We start from the raw sequence: 13518 nt of genomic DNA, 5'->3' as shown, positions 1-13518 counted from the left end.
CCCCCCCCCCCCCCCCGTGAAAACTAAAGCAAATGGCCTTTGAGACATGTGGAATAGATTATCATTACTTTTTTCCCCTCTGCACAGAAAATGTACAGCAGCATCAGCCACATGGTTTTTACATGACTGCAGATGTTTAGTCATGTTTTTAGTAGATATGGGAGCCCAATTTTTGCTGGCTCAGTTTTTCAGGTTGAAAACAACCTCCCAGTTCCACTAACTTGGCCAGTGTAGCTGAACCCTATGTGTGACTTGTGATGGAGAGAGTAGTGCTTCCCATTACCCTCCTCTCCCATGGAGGCAGCTAGGATGGCTGCCTGTATGCCCTGCCTGGTGAGCCTCCAAGCCAGAGTGGGAGTCAGTTTTTGGGAAAAGAGGAGGAGACAAGGAAGGGTATGTGGGGAAGGGTCTAATGTTCTCTAGCAACATATAAAGAGACAATAGCTTCAAAAGAGAGGAAACAGAAGAAAAACAGATCAGTGACTGATGAAACAGCTCCTGCTGTTGTTGCTTTTTGTTTAAAGGACTCATGTTTACTCTTGCTTATTGTTGAATGTATCTTTCCAGGTGCTTATAGCTCCCCGTTGCTGTAGTGGAGGCTGAAAACTTTCAGTCTTTCAGGCCCTAAAATCTCAGCACAGGATGTTTAGGATCTGTCACCCAGGCCTGCTGGCTCTTAGGCAGGCCATTCCCTGGCCATGTTACAACTCAGAGGAAACTGAGCTCGATTGCAACATTTATGCAAATGGTTACTTACATTTTAAACCTTAAAACCAATACCTGAAAAAAATACAGCCTTCTCGTCCTGAGGGGCCTCGTAGACAGCATCAATTTTCTCTGGCAGATCGGGCCAGAACGTAGCAACAAGAAGAGGACCTGTGGGTTTTCCTCGGGGGTTTACAGTCCTCCACATGAATCTGAGCAGAACAGAAAATTGTGTGAGATTTACAATGAACTAATTCACCAGCACATCTGTTTCTCATCATTTCTGGCAAAGGCCACATAAGCGTGCACATACACATGCGCACACACACCGGTTAGCAGCAACACGCGCTTGTAGCTCCTTTCCTACAGGGACTGAAAAGCCAACTCATTCATTTAGAAGCATTGTGCTAAAACAGTTGCACGATAAGCTGCATGTGGGACTGCAGGTGAAATTGCTTGCACTGCCTCCTTTGGAGTTCCTGTTGCTTTTTGCATCAGGGCAAAATGTATTCTGTGCTTGAGTATACCAATAAACTCATTTACAAGGCATTTAAACCATTAGAGCTCTCCTGCTGTTGGGTGTGGAGCAGACTGAGGAGCTCTGACAAAAGCAGAGATTAGTATTCCGTGAATTGCTCTTGCAATTACTATTGTAGTGACTAAAAGTTCAGATTTAATAACAGTATATCAAACTGCTTGAAAGTGAGCTTGGCTGTAAAAGAAACTGCTAGCACTAAAAATGTTCATTAGAGAAATGCAAAGGGTAATTTATTGGCTATTTTATGCATAAGTAGGATCATCATTTGATTGAAGATTCAAAAAGCTGTAATTATCTTTAAATGGCAGAGCTTTGTGCTGAGGGCTTTTGGTATTAAAAATGGCACTGCTATTTCCTGCTCCAGAGAACGAACCACTTTTTGCCCAGTGGAAGAAAAGTTTTGCCATGGTCATAAAAGGAAGAAACTGCAGGCTGGTAAAATCGCTTTTGCACCAAGCTATAGCTGTTAAATTCTCAGGTCAAAGAGCTTTTGCAGTTTCTATGTTGCTGAAGCTCAAGGTGCTACTGGCATCTTATATTTTGGAGAGTACCACTGGTCCTTACTCATTCCTAACTAGAATAATTATACCTTTGAGAAACACAGGTTCTGAAATGGAATTTTGGTTTTGCCTAAAACTTGGACGAGCAGTCCTATATTAATTTAATAAACTGCTGTATTTTTATCAACAGAGACCTAACTCTGAACAGAGCTAGCTAGGACAAATAAAACATTTTGAAATGCATTTGCATTTCAATGATTAGTTGCTGCATACTGAATTATGATAATCTACAGTGTTTGATATGAGGAAGTGTACAACTGGCAAGTGCATTTTTTTTTGTCTTTTAATTAAAAATATGCATTAATTTAACCTGACATATGGTTGTAATAATTAAGATAGTAATATGTTAACTTGCTCTCATTTTGCATACATATATATATTTTTAACATGTACAAAAATATCTCTGAGCATAACTCATCATTTTCATTTAAAAAAGAGGCAAAGAATAATGCATTTAGCTAATTACTCTTGTTCTTGACAGTGTTTACACACATGAAACGCTGTAAAAGATAATAACATTTGTTTCATACATCTCTTCAGGCAAAAAAAAGCAGATCCAATATGATATGAAACAAATCCATATAACAAATCTTTCTAACACTGCATTCATAGAAGTAGCTCGTTTAAAAATCAAAGTTACAGAATTCTTCATCAAATTTAGACCTGATTTATGGCTGAGTCAGCACTAATGATTACTATCTGCATGAATGCCAAAATTTCCAGAGCCAAGAGAGAGTGGAACACCGGGTTTTTATTAAAGCACACATTTCAAGGGACTTGTTAAAATGGTGAGGTTTTCTTGTAGAAGCGGAAACTTTGTCAAAGATGAATTTTCTTTTGTTTTTGAATTGGGAAGGAGGTATTTTTATTTCTACTCATCTTATTGAGGAAATGGTAAAATGAATTATTTGGCTTTCTCATTTCACTTTCAACATGTTAAAATGTTTTAACTTATTCATGTTAAGTTTCAATATTATGTTTACAGACAGATTTAATGCTTTGTTACAGTAAGTATTTTACATTATATTTTAACAGAACCAAGATTTGCCATTATTAGTATTACTACTGCTACATGCAGTTATGTAGAGGGACCAAATCAGTGGGTCTCTTTTAATGTCTTGGTAAACTTTAGCAGTTTGAATTTTTGTTCACTTTCAGAACAAAACCATCTGTGTAAATGCTGTACTCAGGCACTCTGGTTGCTTCAAAACTCTGTGCCCAGTGGAAAAGCTCAACTGTTCTCTATGGCCACAAGCACCTTCTGTAATTCCCTTTTATTTCCTTGGTTTGTGGGGGGAGGGAAAAATACTTTTTTGAAAGAATTAATCTGATCTGACCTCCTTTATGCTATTTCTTCCTTTTGTCTGTGTATCATGACAGTTGGATGCTATGGTCGTTTTCATGAGTCATAGGAGTCACACGACACGTGATAGACATTTGTTTTTTGAATTCCAAAAGTGAGTCATAATGCTGCTTGCCTGATATTTGGAAAGCTGCAAGGCTGACAGGCAAAGCCATTCCAGAGCAAAACAATTCAACAATTGTCTGCTTTTGCTGCGTGTTAGATAAAGCGTGAGTCAGTTGAAACAGATTGTTTTGGTATTTGCACAGTTCTTTGACCAGCTGTATCTGAATGTGAAGTGCTTCCATTTCGCTGGGATTAGGTAGAATACTGAATCGTTCTGCCGATTTAGGAATAGGTGTAAATTGTTGAATCAAGCCTGGCGCGATTGCCAGTTTAGAAAAGCAGAAAGCAGCAAGGTGGAGCTGTGGCTGAAAACCAAGGCCCACAGCTGAGCAGAAGAGGACCAGTATGCTCTGAATACTGTGGAACAGGAAAGTTTTTTATTGTGAACTGGGTTTGTGTGGCAGGGTTTTGGTAGCTGGGGGGTGGGGTGGGGCCACAAGGGTGGCTCTTATGAGAAGCTTAAGATTCCCCAGCTCCAAGTCGGACCTGCCTGGGGCCAAGGCTAAGCCAGTCAGCAGGGGAAGGTTTTTAAAGTCTGGTTTTCTCTCTCACTGTCTTACTCTGGTGTGACTGGTAACAAATTAAACTGATTTCCCCCAAGGTGAGTGTGTTTTGCCTCTGAGCGTAATTGGTGATTGACCTCTCCCTGTTCTTGTCTTGACTCATGAGCCTTTACCTATATTTTCTCCTCCCAATCGCACCGTGGGAGGAGTGAGCGAGCAGCTGTGTGGTGCTTCGTTGCCGGCTGGGCCTAAACCACAACATACTGCTGTGAGAATATGTTTTTCCTTTTGAAGGCACTGAGCTGTGGTCAATACTTTAGCTCTTGGATGACTAAAAGTGGGCACTGTTTTTGGCAAACTTGTTAGGCTGGTGGGGCCAGCTCTGTGCAGCTTGTTGGTGGAAGGGTCCAGTGTTGGCTTCTGTGAGGCTGATCTGTTGGTTCTGTGGGGCCGTTTTGTGGCCAAGAAAGGGCTGTTTCTTGCCATTAGGGATCACTGAATTGTAAGGAATCTTAGCCTGCCACTGACAGGGCCAAGAGGAAAAGTACAAAAAGTTATCACGTGTCCCCCCCAACATGTTGCACGAACCCTTTTCATCCCTAGCAGCTGTAATACAAATGGGGAACATTATGTTCTTATAACCAGAAGTTTAAAATCCAATTTCTGCATTGCAAAAACACAAAGCCTGTGATAAAGATTAAGGCAAACTTCAAATCCAAACCCTGGATTCTGGGAATCACAGAGATGGGAACCGGAAGGAAATGCACAGAAGGAAATGCTGTATACCTTAGCTAGTAAAATAACCCAATTGACTGTGATTTTTTGTCACAAGAAGCTGGTGACTAGAGTTAAACCGTACAGCATAGTAATAAATCCTTCATATCTTCTAGCTGAAAATTTAAGTCTGGAAGAAGTGGCTGGACTTTATACCACCAGGAGATACAAATAACTATTAAATTGCTGTTTTGCGAGGGGGACCTTGTTTGTTGGTTCCTGCTTCCTGTTAAATTTCAGTTGACATTGGTGAGGAGCAATGAGTTGTAATACTTTCATCGGCTTTAGATGCCTGCACATGTTTCTGCGTGATAGAAAACAGTGTTTGATTTAGGTACATGCAGTGAATGTGCATGGGCCCAGATCTTCCTTGGCTTTGGAGACTGTTCAGGGTAACTGAGGATAAATGTTTTCGAACTGGGCATTGATTTGTGGCAGGGAAAAAGGAGCTTTAGTGTCTCTCACCATAGTGCTGCTAAGTCTCATATTCCTTAGGAGATGGTCTTCATTGCTGAGCAGCTGGGTAACACAGGCCCTGGCAAAGGCAGCGGGAGCTGCAGCTGTGCAGCCACTTTTGTCTCTGCTCTTGCATCAAAAATGCCTTTTGTGTCTTCTGCCTTGGAGCCCTTGCACACATGGGGCCTACCCCAATCACCAGTGTCCTTGATGTGTTCTTACAGCAGCCATGAGTCACATAATACTGTTACTTAACGATTTTGGGCTCAACCTGGGTTAAACCACTCAGGGACAAGGCTTTGCTCACATATTTCCATTATTGTATCTTTATGAACAAAAGAACGTGGGAAAGGAACGGATCCCCTATGGACCAGCGTATCATAGTGAAGGTTATGCTAAAACTGAAGATTTACTAAACTAGTGTCTCTGTGGTGGCAGAGGCATCGAGGTTATTGCCACTAGCTATGGATGAAGTACTTTTTTGGACGGGGGTGGATAAAGTACTTTTTTGGAGGGGTGCTTTTAAAAGTTGAGATTTCCTGCAAACAGATTTGACTCTTTTCCCAGAGTGCAGGCTATATGAAATGAAATCAGGAAGGATAGCACCTCCAGAGCTTGACTGCACTGAAGTGATGGGATTTCCATTGCTGAATTACAGTCCTTGTAGGTTGTGCTACAAAAAGCATCCGGAAATACTTTATAGGGAATTAATCCTTCTTTGGCAGGCAATAAACTGGCTAATGCACCTCTTCCATTGCTAATTTTGCGATTAACATTACAGATGGGTAAACTCTAACGATTTTGGGGGTCATATCTGGTTTGCATAAGTACAAGTTTGGATGTGTCTCCTAGATAATTCATTCTTTTGAGCAGCCCTTGTTGTGACTCTACAGAAGCCAGCAGGACTGACACCATGGTTAATTTTTGCTCTCCAGTCTGTAAAATGGGGCAGAAAACATCATGAGAACAGGCTTTTTTTGTGAGGTTTGTGGTATTTCCTTGTCCTGATACTAGCACCAGCTCATTCGTTGTCATAGCATCTTGGCATGCACATTCCCAGTGTAGGGCAGAAACCAGAAATTAAAATCCACCACGAAGCTGCCTAAAATAATGACTGAAGTTGAGAATTCCAGACTCTCAAAGAAGTTTGAAAGTAGCTCTAAGAAAAGGTGAATTTATGGCATAATCATTTCACCTATCTCTAATTACAATCTTTTGGACATGAAGTTGGTTGGGAGTAGTCAGCATGGGTTCTCAAATGGGAAGTCATGCTTGACCAACCTTGTAGGATGAAATGACTGGCTTGGTAGATGAGGGGAGAGCAGGACAGAAAGGTTTTTGACCCTGTTTCCAATAAGATTCTTATGGAGATGCTGTTGAAGTATGTGTGATGTAAGGAGACGCTGAGGTGGACCGAAAAATGCCAGGCCTAGAGGGTGTGCTCAGTGGTACAAAGCCTAGCTGGAGGCCAGTAACCAGTGGTGTGCCCCAGGTGTCAGCACTGGATAAAAGACTGTTTAACATCTTCAGTAATGATCTGGATGATGGGGCAGACTGCACCCTCAGCAAGTTTGCTGATGATCCAGGACTGGGGGGAGTGTCTGATACACCAGAGGGTTGTGCTGCCATCCAGAGGGACCTTGAAGCCTGGAGAAATGGGATGACAGGAACCTCACCCAGAAGAACAACCCCAAACACCAGTACCTACTGGGGGCCAACAGGCTGGAAAGCAGACTTGTGAAAAAGGACCTAGGGGTCCTGGTTTAAACCAAGTCAACCACGAGCCAGCAGTGTACCCTTCTGGCAAAGGAGGCCATATTATTTAACCATAAAACCAGAGTGTGTCATCTCTTACCCTTAGGAGTTGATTAGGACAGTTTGCTGTGTCTGAACACACAAAAGAAAGGGCAGAGATTGTGCCTGATAGTAAATTTCTAGATTTTGATGCGTAGTTCTGACAGATACCTTCACTTAAGGACCCATTGCTAAGCAATTCATCTCACTTACCTGTCTTTGAAGAAGAACGTTTCTCCTCTAATTTGTGCGACTCCATCAAATACAATGTCATGCTTGCAAAGTTCTGGAGTGACAGGTCCAAGGGTTGGACGTGGGCCTGGCCCTGGTCCTGGCCCTGGTCCAGGTTCGACATCGGTCGATACTTCTGTAAGGTGAATACAGAGATACTGTCTTACACTAACACAGTGCATAGGTTATGTAGAAAACATGAACTATCGTAACTTCTAGAAAGAGAATAATTTGGAAGCAGTGCTTGAAGGATAAAAAACTTATAATAAAATCTTGTCAGAAGAAGGGTGGTTGAGTGCAGCTAAGGCCTTAGCTTCCAGTCCTGCCTTAATACGCTGTGAGGCCTCATTCCAGACACTGTGCCTGTGTGAGTGTATCCACGCTGAGCTGCCTACGTAACTTGAAAGATATTCAGAAGTGATTATACTGGGATCAGATGTTAACATTACAATTTTTTTCTACAGTCTTCGAAGAGGAAGAGAAATGCATTTTGATGCCCTTCTATTCAGAATTATCCACAACTCCACTGAGAAAGATGTCAAAGTGTATTTCTCTTCTTTCTTGAAGCACCAATATTTTGCAAGTTCTGAAGATGCATTTTGAGCCATTTGTATGATCTTTCTGCCCTCATCAATAATCAAAATGTGCTCTTCAGAACATGTGCTTTGCCATCTGGGGTTTTTTTTTATTATTATTATTTGGCTGCTGCTGTATTGCCTTATGAGACATTTGCCTTTTTTCTTAGACATCAGGTTGATTTCCTGTATGAAACAAAGTGGAGTGTAGCTGATTTGAGATAATAATGGAAGAAAACAAAGGTTTTTTTGAATACCTGTTTTATACAGAAAGCAGTTTGTGAAGGGTTATATCAGTTATAAAGAGGCAAGAAAGATAGTTTTGTCTCAGGTTTTGAAGTGTGCCTTGAGAGAATTGGGTTAAATTCTGAACTCTATCAAAGGTACGTCATGCAAGCTTAGAAAATTCACTTAACCTTGCCCATGTCTCAATTCCCAGTCTTAATTAAAGCAGCTAAGAACAAGGAAAAAATGAAGATTCAAATCAGATATTTTGATAAAAAGGTGTCTCATGTGGCAATCATTTTGGTGTATTCTAATTATAATTTCTAAATTGTTGAATACTGTAGAATATAGTCATTTAGAATTAGGAAGATATCTCACTAGAAAAATGAAAAGCACAGACAGAAAAATGGTATAGATTTTCTGTGCTTAATTGACCATAGCATAATTGTGCCTCTACAAAGTAGAAAATATATACATAGAAGGAACTTTAATCATACTACCTGTGCATTTTACTAGGAATATCTGTGGAGAGAATAATAAACTCTAAAGATTTACCAAGATAAAAATATTTAAATTGCTCCTTTTTTCCCAGGAGCTTGCCAAATACATCTACAACGAAGTGTCAGATCCTATACACTATCTGCAAATGCTATTGTGATGGTACAGCTTGAGTTGTTGGAGGAAGGCCATGTGAACTGTTTCCAAGCCGGGGCAGGAAACAATGTCCTTCCCCTTTTACAGGGATTTGCAACCTGGGAAGCTCAGGCTGTTGTAGATGATAACACCCAAACATCAGGTGTTTCAGTGTAGGTAAGAGCATGGCATTTCATTGTCCCAGTAAAGGCATTAGAAATTTTCATCTAAAGGTTTGGTTATGGGGAGTTTAGGGGCTCCTGTTCATTCAGTAAATTTAGTGACCCGTTGCCCTTAAACTGTGATGTTTGATTGAAGTGGAAGCCCTGGTAGTAAAGGAACAGAGGATGTTTCTGGCACTGGTGGTATTGTGTAATATGTAATTTGCTATAAGTTCCGAGTCCCAAATTTCAACCTGTGATGCATGCTTTTCTGATGAGTTCTGCTGATGAGAGAGGACTTTACCATATAGCTCCTGGATCCCTTTAATGTCATCCTGAGAAAGTCGGAAGTTCTTGGTGTAGGTGTAGATGGGGGCCATAAGAGCTCCTGGATCCTCAGAGTGCTCTAATCCCATTGCATGGCCAAATTCATGAGCAGCAACCAGGAAGAGACTGTATCCTGAATGACATAACAAGATAGTATTAGCTACTTGCATCTAAATAGAAGTGTACTGCACAAGTTATTCACAGGCTTACTTTTCATCATGAAATGGCATGCAAGTGATAAACAGGTCTGTGTGTCTGTGAACAGACCCTGAAGCAGTACTATTGTACTGAATATTGTTAGGTGAAAAAAAAATCTTTTATCATAGGATGATATTTTATCAATTATGGCTGAACAGTCTCTGAAATCTGCACTTATTTTCCTTCTAAAAGAAAATCCCGAATTTAGCATTCATTTCTAAATGTGTAAAAAGCCTTTTGCTACATTTAATTTTACCCATGTTACAAATCAGGACAAAGATTAACCAAAATAATCTTATGTACTGATATTCACCATACAGACTTTGTACTGCCTCTCTCAATTTTTAAACATGTCTGAAATAGCTGTCAGAAATGTGTTAATTTTTTTACATTTAGCATTTGTTCCTAATTTGGCCAATGGCAGAATATAATTATTACATACTAGTGAAATACTATAGTACTTGTGGGTTTGAGCCTTGGAAGGAAAAACTGGTGATGAGAAAAACATTTAGTTATTTATATTCAAAATGTTTTTCATTTTTATATTTTGGAAAGATACTCGATCGTCCTAGTTTCAGAAAACCTGAATGTTTCCAGCAGATGAGCTCTGGGACAGACTCTTTAACAGTACTCTCACATTTAAATGTGGGGTGTTTGCCCAGATTTCGGGCTGTGGATGAGAATGGATCATTCTACGTGTGATGTTAGCGGTGTGGTGCAGATGCTGTGACTGTCACGCTGCTCCGACGAACTGCGTTACCTTGATCCGGACAAAAGCCCCACTTGCGGTCATCATCATAGCTGCCGGTAGAAGCGCACCACAGCTTGCCATCATTGCGGCCTGCACTCGTACACGAGTCGTATTTATTCCCAAGGAAGATGAAGGGGAATACGCAAGGGGCTCCCTCTGAATTTCCACCAACTGTTGACATGGCTGTGGAAAACGACAGGAAAACGCAGTGAGAAGGGAATCCCTTTTGTGAGATTAAGTGGATACATCTTCTCCTGAAATACACATTAAAAAGAGACAGCAAGCAGAAAATCTGCAATCCTCTTTAGAACATGACGAGTAAAGTTAAAAGTAATATTTGAAAAGAAACCAGTCTGAGATGGAAAAAAAGGAAAAAGTCTAGGCACTGCCATTGCCATGAACTTGCCAGTTTTGGTGGGAGTAAGAATGAGCCCCAGACTCATGTTCACAGTTCTGAGGAAGCAGCAGTTACCAGTGCTGCTTATTATTATTATTAAACTTACTATATTTTTTGGTCCCAGTGGTAGACACTGTGTTACCTAGGACTTTGGAGATATTGGTTCTAGATATATTGGTTCTTTTGTTTGTTGAACCATCCTTGAGATTTTTTTTTCCTTCCTAACTGTTTAGCAAGTTACAATTAATTTGATCCTTTCTTTTATTTTTTTTTTTTTAAATATCTGTAAGGTAAAATTGAAGGGCTACACCTGATTATCAGAAGTCATTATCAAAAAAGGAAGCCAATTACCAGTATATCAAATCCCTGTAACAAATGGTTAGGCCATTTTCAAAAGATTCATGTAACAGGGTGCATGTAGGTTCGAATGTAGCTTCAGGGTGCAAAAGGGTGAATGTAGCTTCCCCCTGGCTCTCTTAAAACCCTGAGATTTTGGAACTGCCATAGCTAACATACAGTCTAAATACTTATGGCTCTAGTCTGTATCTTAAAATTGAACACCTGCCAGACTATACAAGGATATAAATTAATTTTTGTTCCTTTATGTAATAAAACTCAAATTAAAAAGTATGAAATATTGTGAAGAAAGCAGAAATCTATTTTCCTGGCTAAACTTAGTTTTTTTGAATTGCTAAAAAAAATCTATTAACTCAAGCTTAACATACTAAACAGAATTTCTTTTATTCAAGTGTAAATGGTAATATTTTTTAATATTATTCATTCTTCCTTTTGTCACATGAGACTTCTCTTCCAGGGCAATTAGCAAACTGTAATCTACTCGTAATTATCCTACAGTGGTAGACATTTAATCCTACGGTTCAATGACATTTGTGTATCCCTGATAAACGTGGTGTGCTGTAGCGTTTACATGGGTCGCTCTTGTGCTACTTACTTCCTTGGAAACCTAAGCTGAAAATGTGCCTGACGCATCAACTTTAGTGTGCACTGGTGGAGGTGTAAAAAAGGAGATTTTTGTTACCTAAATGGCAAATTAGACTGTGTTATGCAAACAACATTCCTCATACCAGTTTCCGGACAGAATCCATATTTCTTATCCCTATCGTAGTCTTCAGTGGTTCCACACCACCGGTATCCATCTGTCCTGCCTTCTGTTGTGCACTGGTCGTAGGATTGGCCTTGAAATTTAAAGGGGAACTTGCAGGGCTGCCCGTCACCATTTCCACCCATTGTAAAAAGTGCTGTAGGGAGACCGAAGAGAAAAACATCAACATGCAATGCTCAGTGTCGACCAGGAGTCCCAGCGTGCCAATGGTAATGTGCAAAGGTCTTGGCAGAGATCAGGCGGCTGTCGTGCGGGGAGCAACTCCCAGTTGCCACCTCTGTTTTACACCAACAGTGAAATGCTTCAGCAAGACAGACAAGAGATGTTACAGTCTCACCACTGTATAGAAAGGAATGGCTGATTGATCTTTATAAATGAACTGGGAACGAAGAAAATTCTAGCAAGCTGTTTGAACGGGGTGTGAGTTGTGCATGTCCATTATAGCCTGCCTCATAACATAAAATGAATAGCCATTTGGGAAGAGGATTCTGAGAAAGTCACTCGTGTTCCTTAGTGCTCTGCTGACTTATTTACCTTGCATCAAAAATGTTAGCTAGAACTGAATTACATGAAAATGCAGGTGGCTTATAGCATCTGATACCTGGTGAATCTGGCAGTGTCTTCTCTTGGCTGCTCTATCCATGGGAAATCTCGGTGGTAGGATAGTGTCTGTGAGGAAATCATGAGGGGGGCAAACAGGGCCTGGCCTTGCACTGAACAGAGACAAAAAATCCTTCATGCAGTCAAGCACTAATTCCCCTGGAGATTTAAGAACAGCACCTCAGAATGGAACACATCTGTTTGAATTCCTTGTGTAAACTATGCATGATTTGGCCTTTTTAAGGTGCCCAAGGCCACAGCTTTATCTCTCTCCTTTCTCCGGTTTACAGCTAAGGGTAGAACCCAAATGTGTATGTGGGAAGGCTGGGCAGGTTGTTTCTAACTTTGCTGTAGTCATTTTTTATGACCAAAAATCCATCATAGCCTCAGCATCTCTGTGTTGGATCTGAGGGGTTTTGCCTTTGCGTAGTCTGATACATCTAACACATGATGCGAAGAGACATTGTTTATGAGTGTGCTTCACTTCTTAGAGTGGTAGTAAATAAAAACCCAAGACCTTTTCTGGTGGGTTACTGGGAAGGGTTCTAACAATGGGATATTGTGACACAGATGATTCATTCTGCCTTTTCCACTTAAATCAGTAACTAGCCACTGCATCAGGGGTATGAACCAGTAAGTTACTGAAGTAAGTTCCAATCCCGCTAAGGAGAGGACTTGGAACTTTGCAGACCTGGCTCACACGCACGGGTTCACTGAACTTCTGATCTGGCCAAGCACTCGTCCGCGTCCTTCTGCATCCTGCACAAGGAGGCAGCCACACAGAGGTCCTGTCGCTAGGGAGAAATAACTGCAACAGACGCGGTGCCTCCCCAAAAGAGCAAGCTGCAAATGTTTGTGTTTGTATCAGATCCTGTGATAAGTTAGGAAACGTGCGTTAACTAGGATTGTGGATCTTGTGATTGGAGAAAGACAATTTTTTTTTTTTTATATATATAGAAATGATAGAATTGGAAGGCAAAATTAAACGGAGATGTTTAGATGACTCATTTACCACATGAGCTGCATCCAGCTCTAGATCTGGCAAACTCTGTATTTTAATAACCCTTTTTTATTGGTTTAAATGTGGCTAAGTTACAAAAACCTTATGGAAAGTCAATCTCTTAGTGCTTTGCGTGGAGTCTTTCTGAGTCACAATCAAAATGCAATTTTTCATTTTGCTTGAGGTAACGTCATGTGATGGTAGCAATGAGGGTTTATTAAGTTTTGAAATCTTCCCCCCCCCCCCCCCAAATAGAAAATTCTTTGCTTTAATGTAAATGGAAGTTAAAGGCAGAGACTAGGGCGGTTTCCCCCCAAACAAAGCCAAAGTGTTAGTTACATTTAAGGGGATCTTAAAGGGCCTGACTCTTGTTCTGTCTCATGGTAAACTCAGCGATTTAAAATCAGTGAAGATACACTGATGCGAGAGCAGATTCAGACAGGACGTTACTAATCTGTGAGCAGCACTGCACCGTTAGCTCTTCCCAGAAAAAACAGCC

At 40.8% G+C, this 13518-nt stretch overlaps 1 protein-coding gene across 1 annotated transcript in view; it reads right to left on the bottom strand.

Moving 5' to 3' along the window:
• Positions 1 to 13518, bottom strand: part of MMP2 (matrix metallopeptidase 2 (gelatinase A, 72kDa gelatinase, 72kDa type IV collagenase)) — a 33023-nt gene that overhangs the window by 7059 nt on the left and 12446 nt on the right. The window contains exons 6-10 of the mRNA XM_010157580.1: positions 11382 to 11555; positions 9909 to 10082; positions 8928 to 9083; positions 7012 to 7165; positions 781 to 917 (exon numbers count right to left, since the gene is read on the bottom strand). Of these exons, the coding sequence (XP_010155882.1) occupies positions 781 to 917; positions 7012 to 7165; positions 8928 to 9083; positions 9909 to 10082; positions 11382 to 11555 (795 nt within the window). The remainder of the gene's footprint in view (positions 1 to 780; positions 918 to 7011; positions 7166 to 8927; positions 9084 to 9908; positions 10083 to 11381; positions 11556 to 13518) is intronic.

This window comes from Eurypyga helias, unplaced genomic scaffold (assembly GCF_000690775.1).
Source record: "Eurypyga helias isolate BGI_N326 unplaced genomic scaffold, ASM69077v1 scaffold12650, whole genome shotgun sequence".
Classification (NCBI taxonomy): Eukaryota; Metazoa; Chordata; class Aves; order Eurypygiformes; family Eurypygidae; genus Eurypyga; species Eurypyga helias.
The sequence above is the reverse complement of the archived record's forward strand: the minus strand, read 5'-3'. Positions and strand labels throughout refer to the sequence as shown.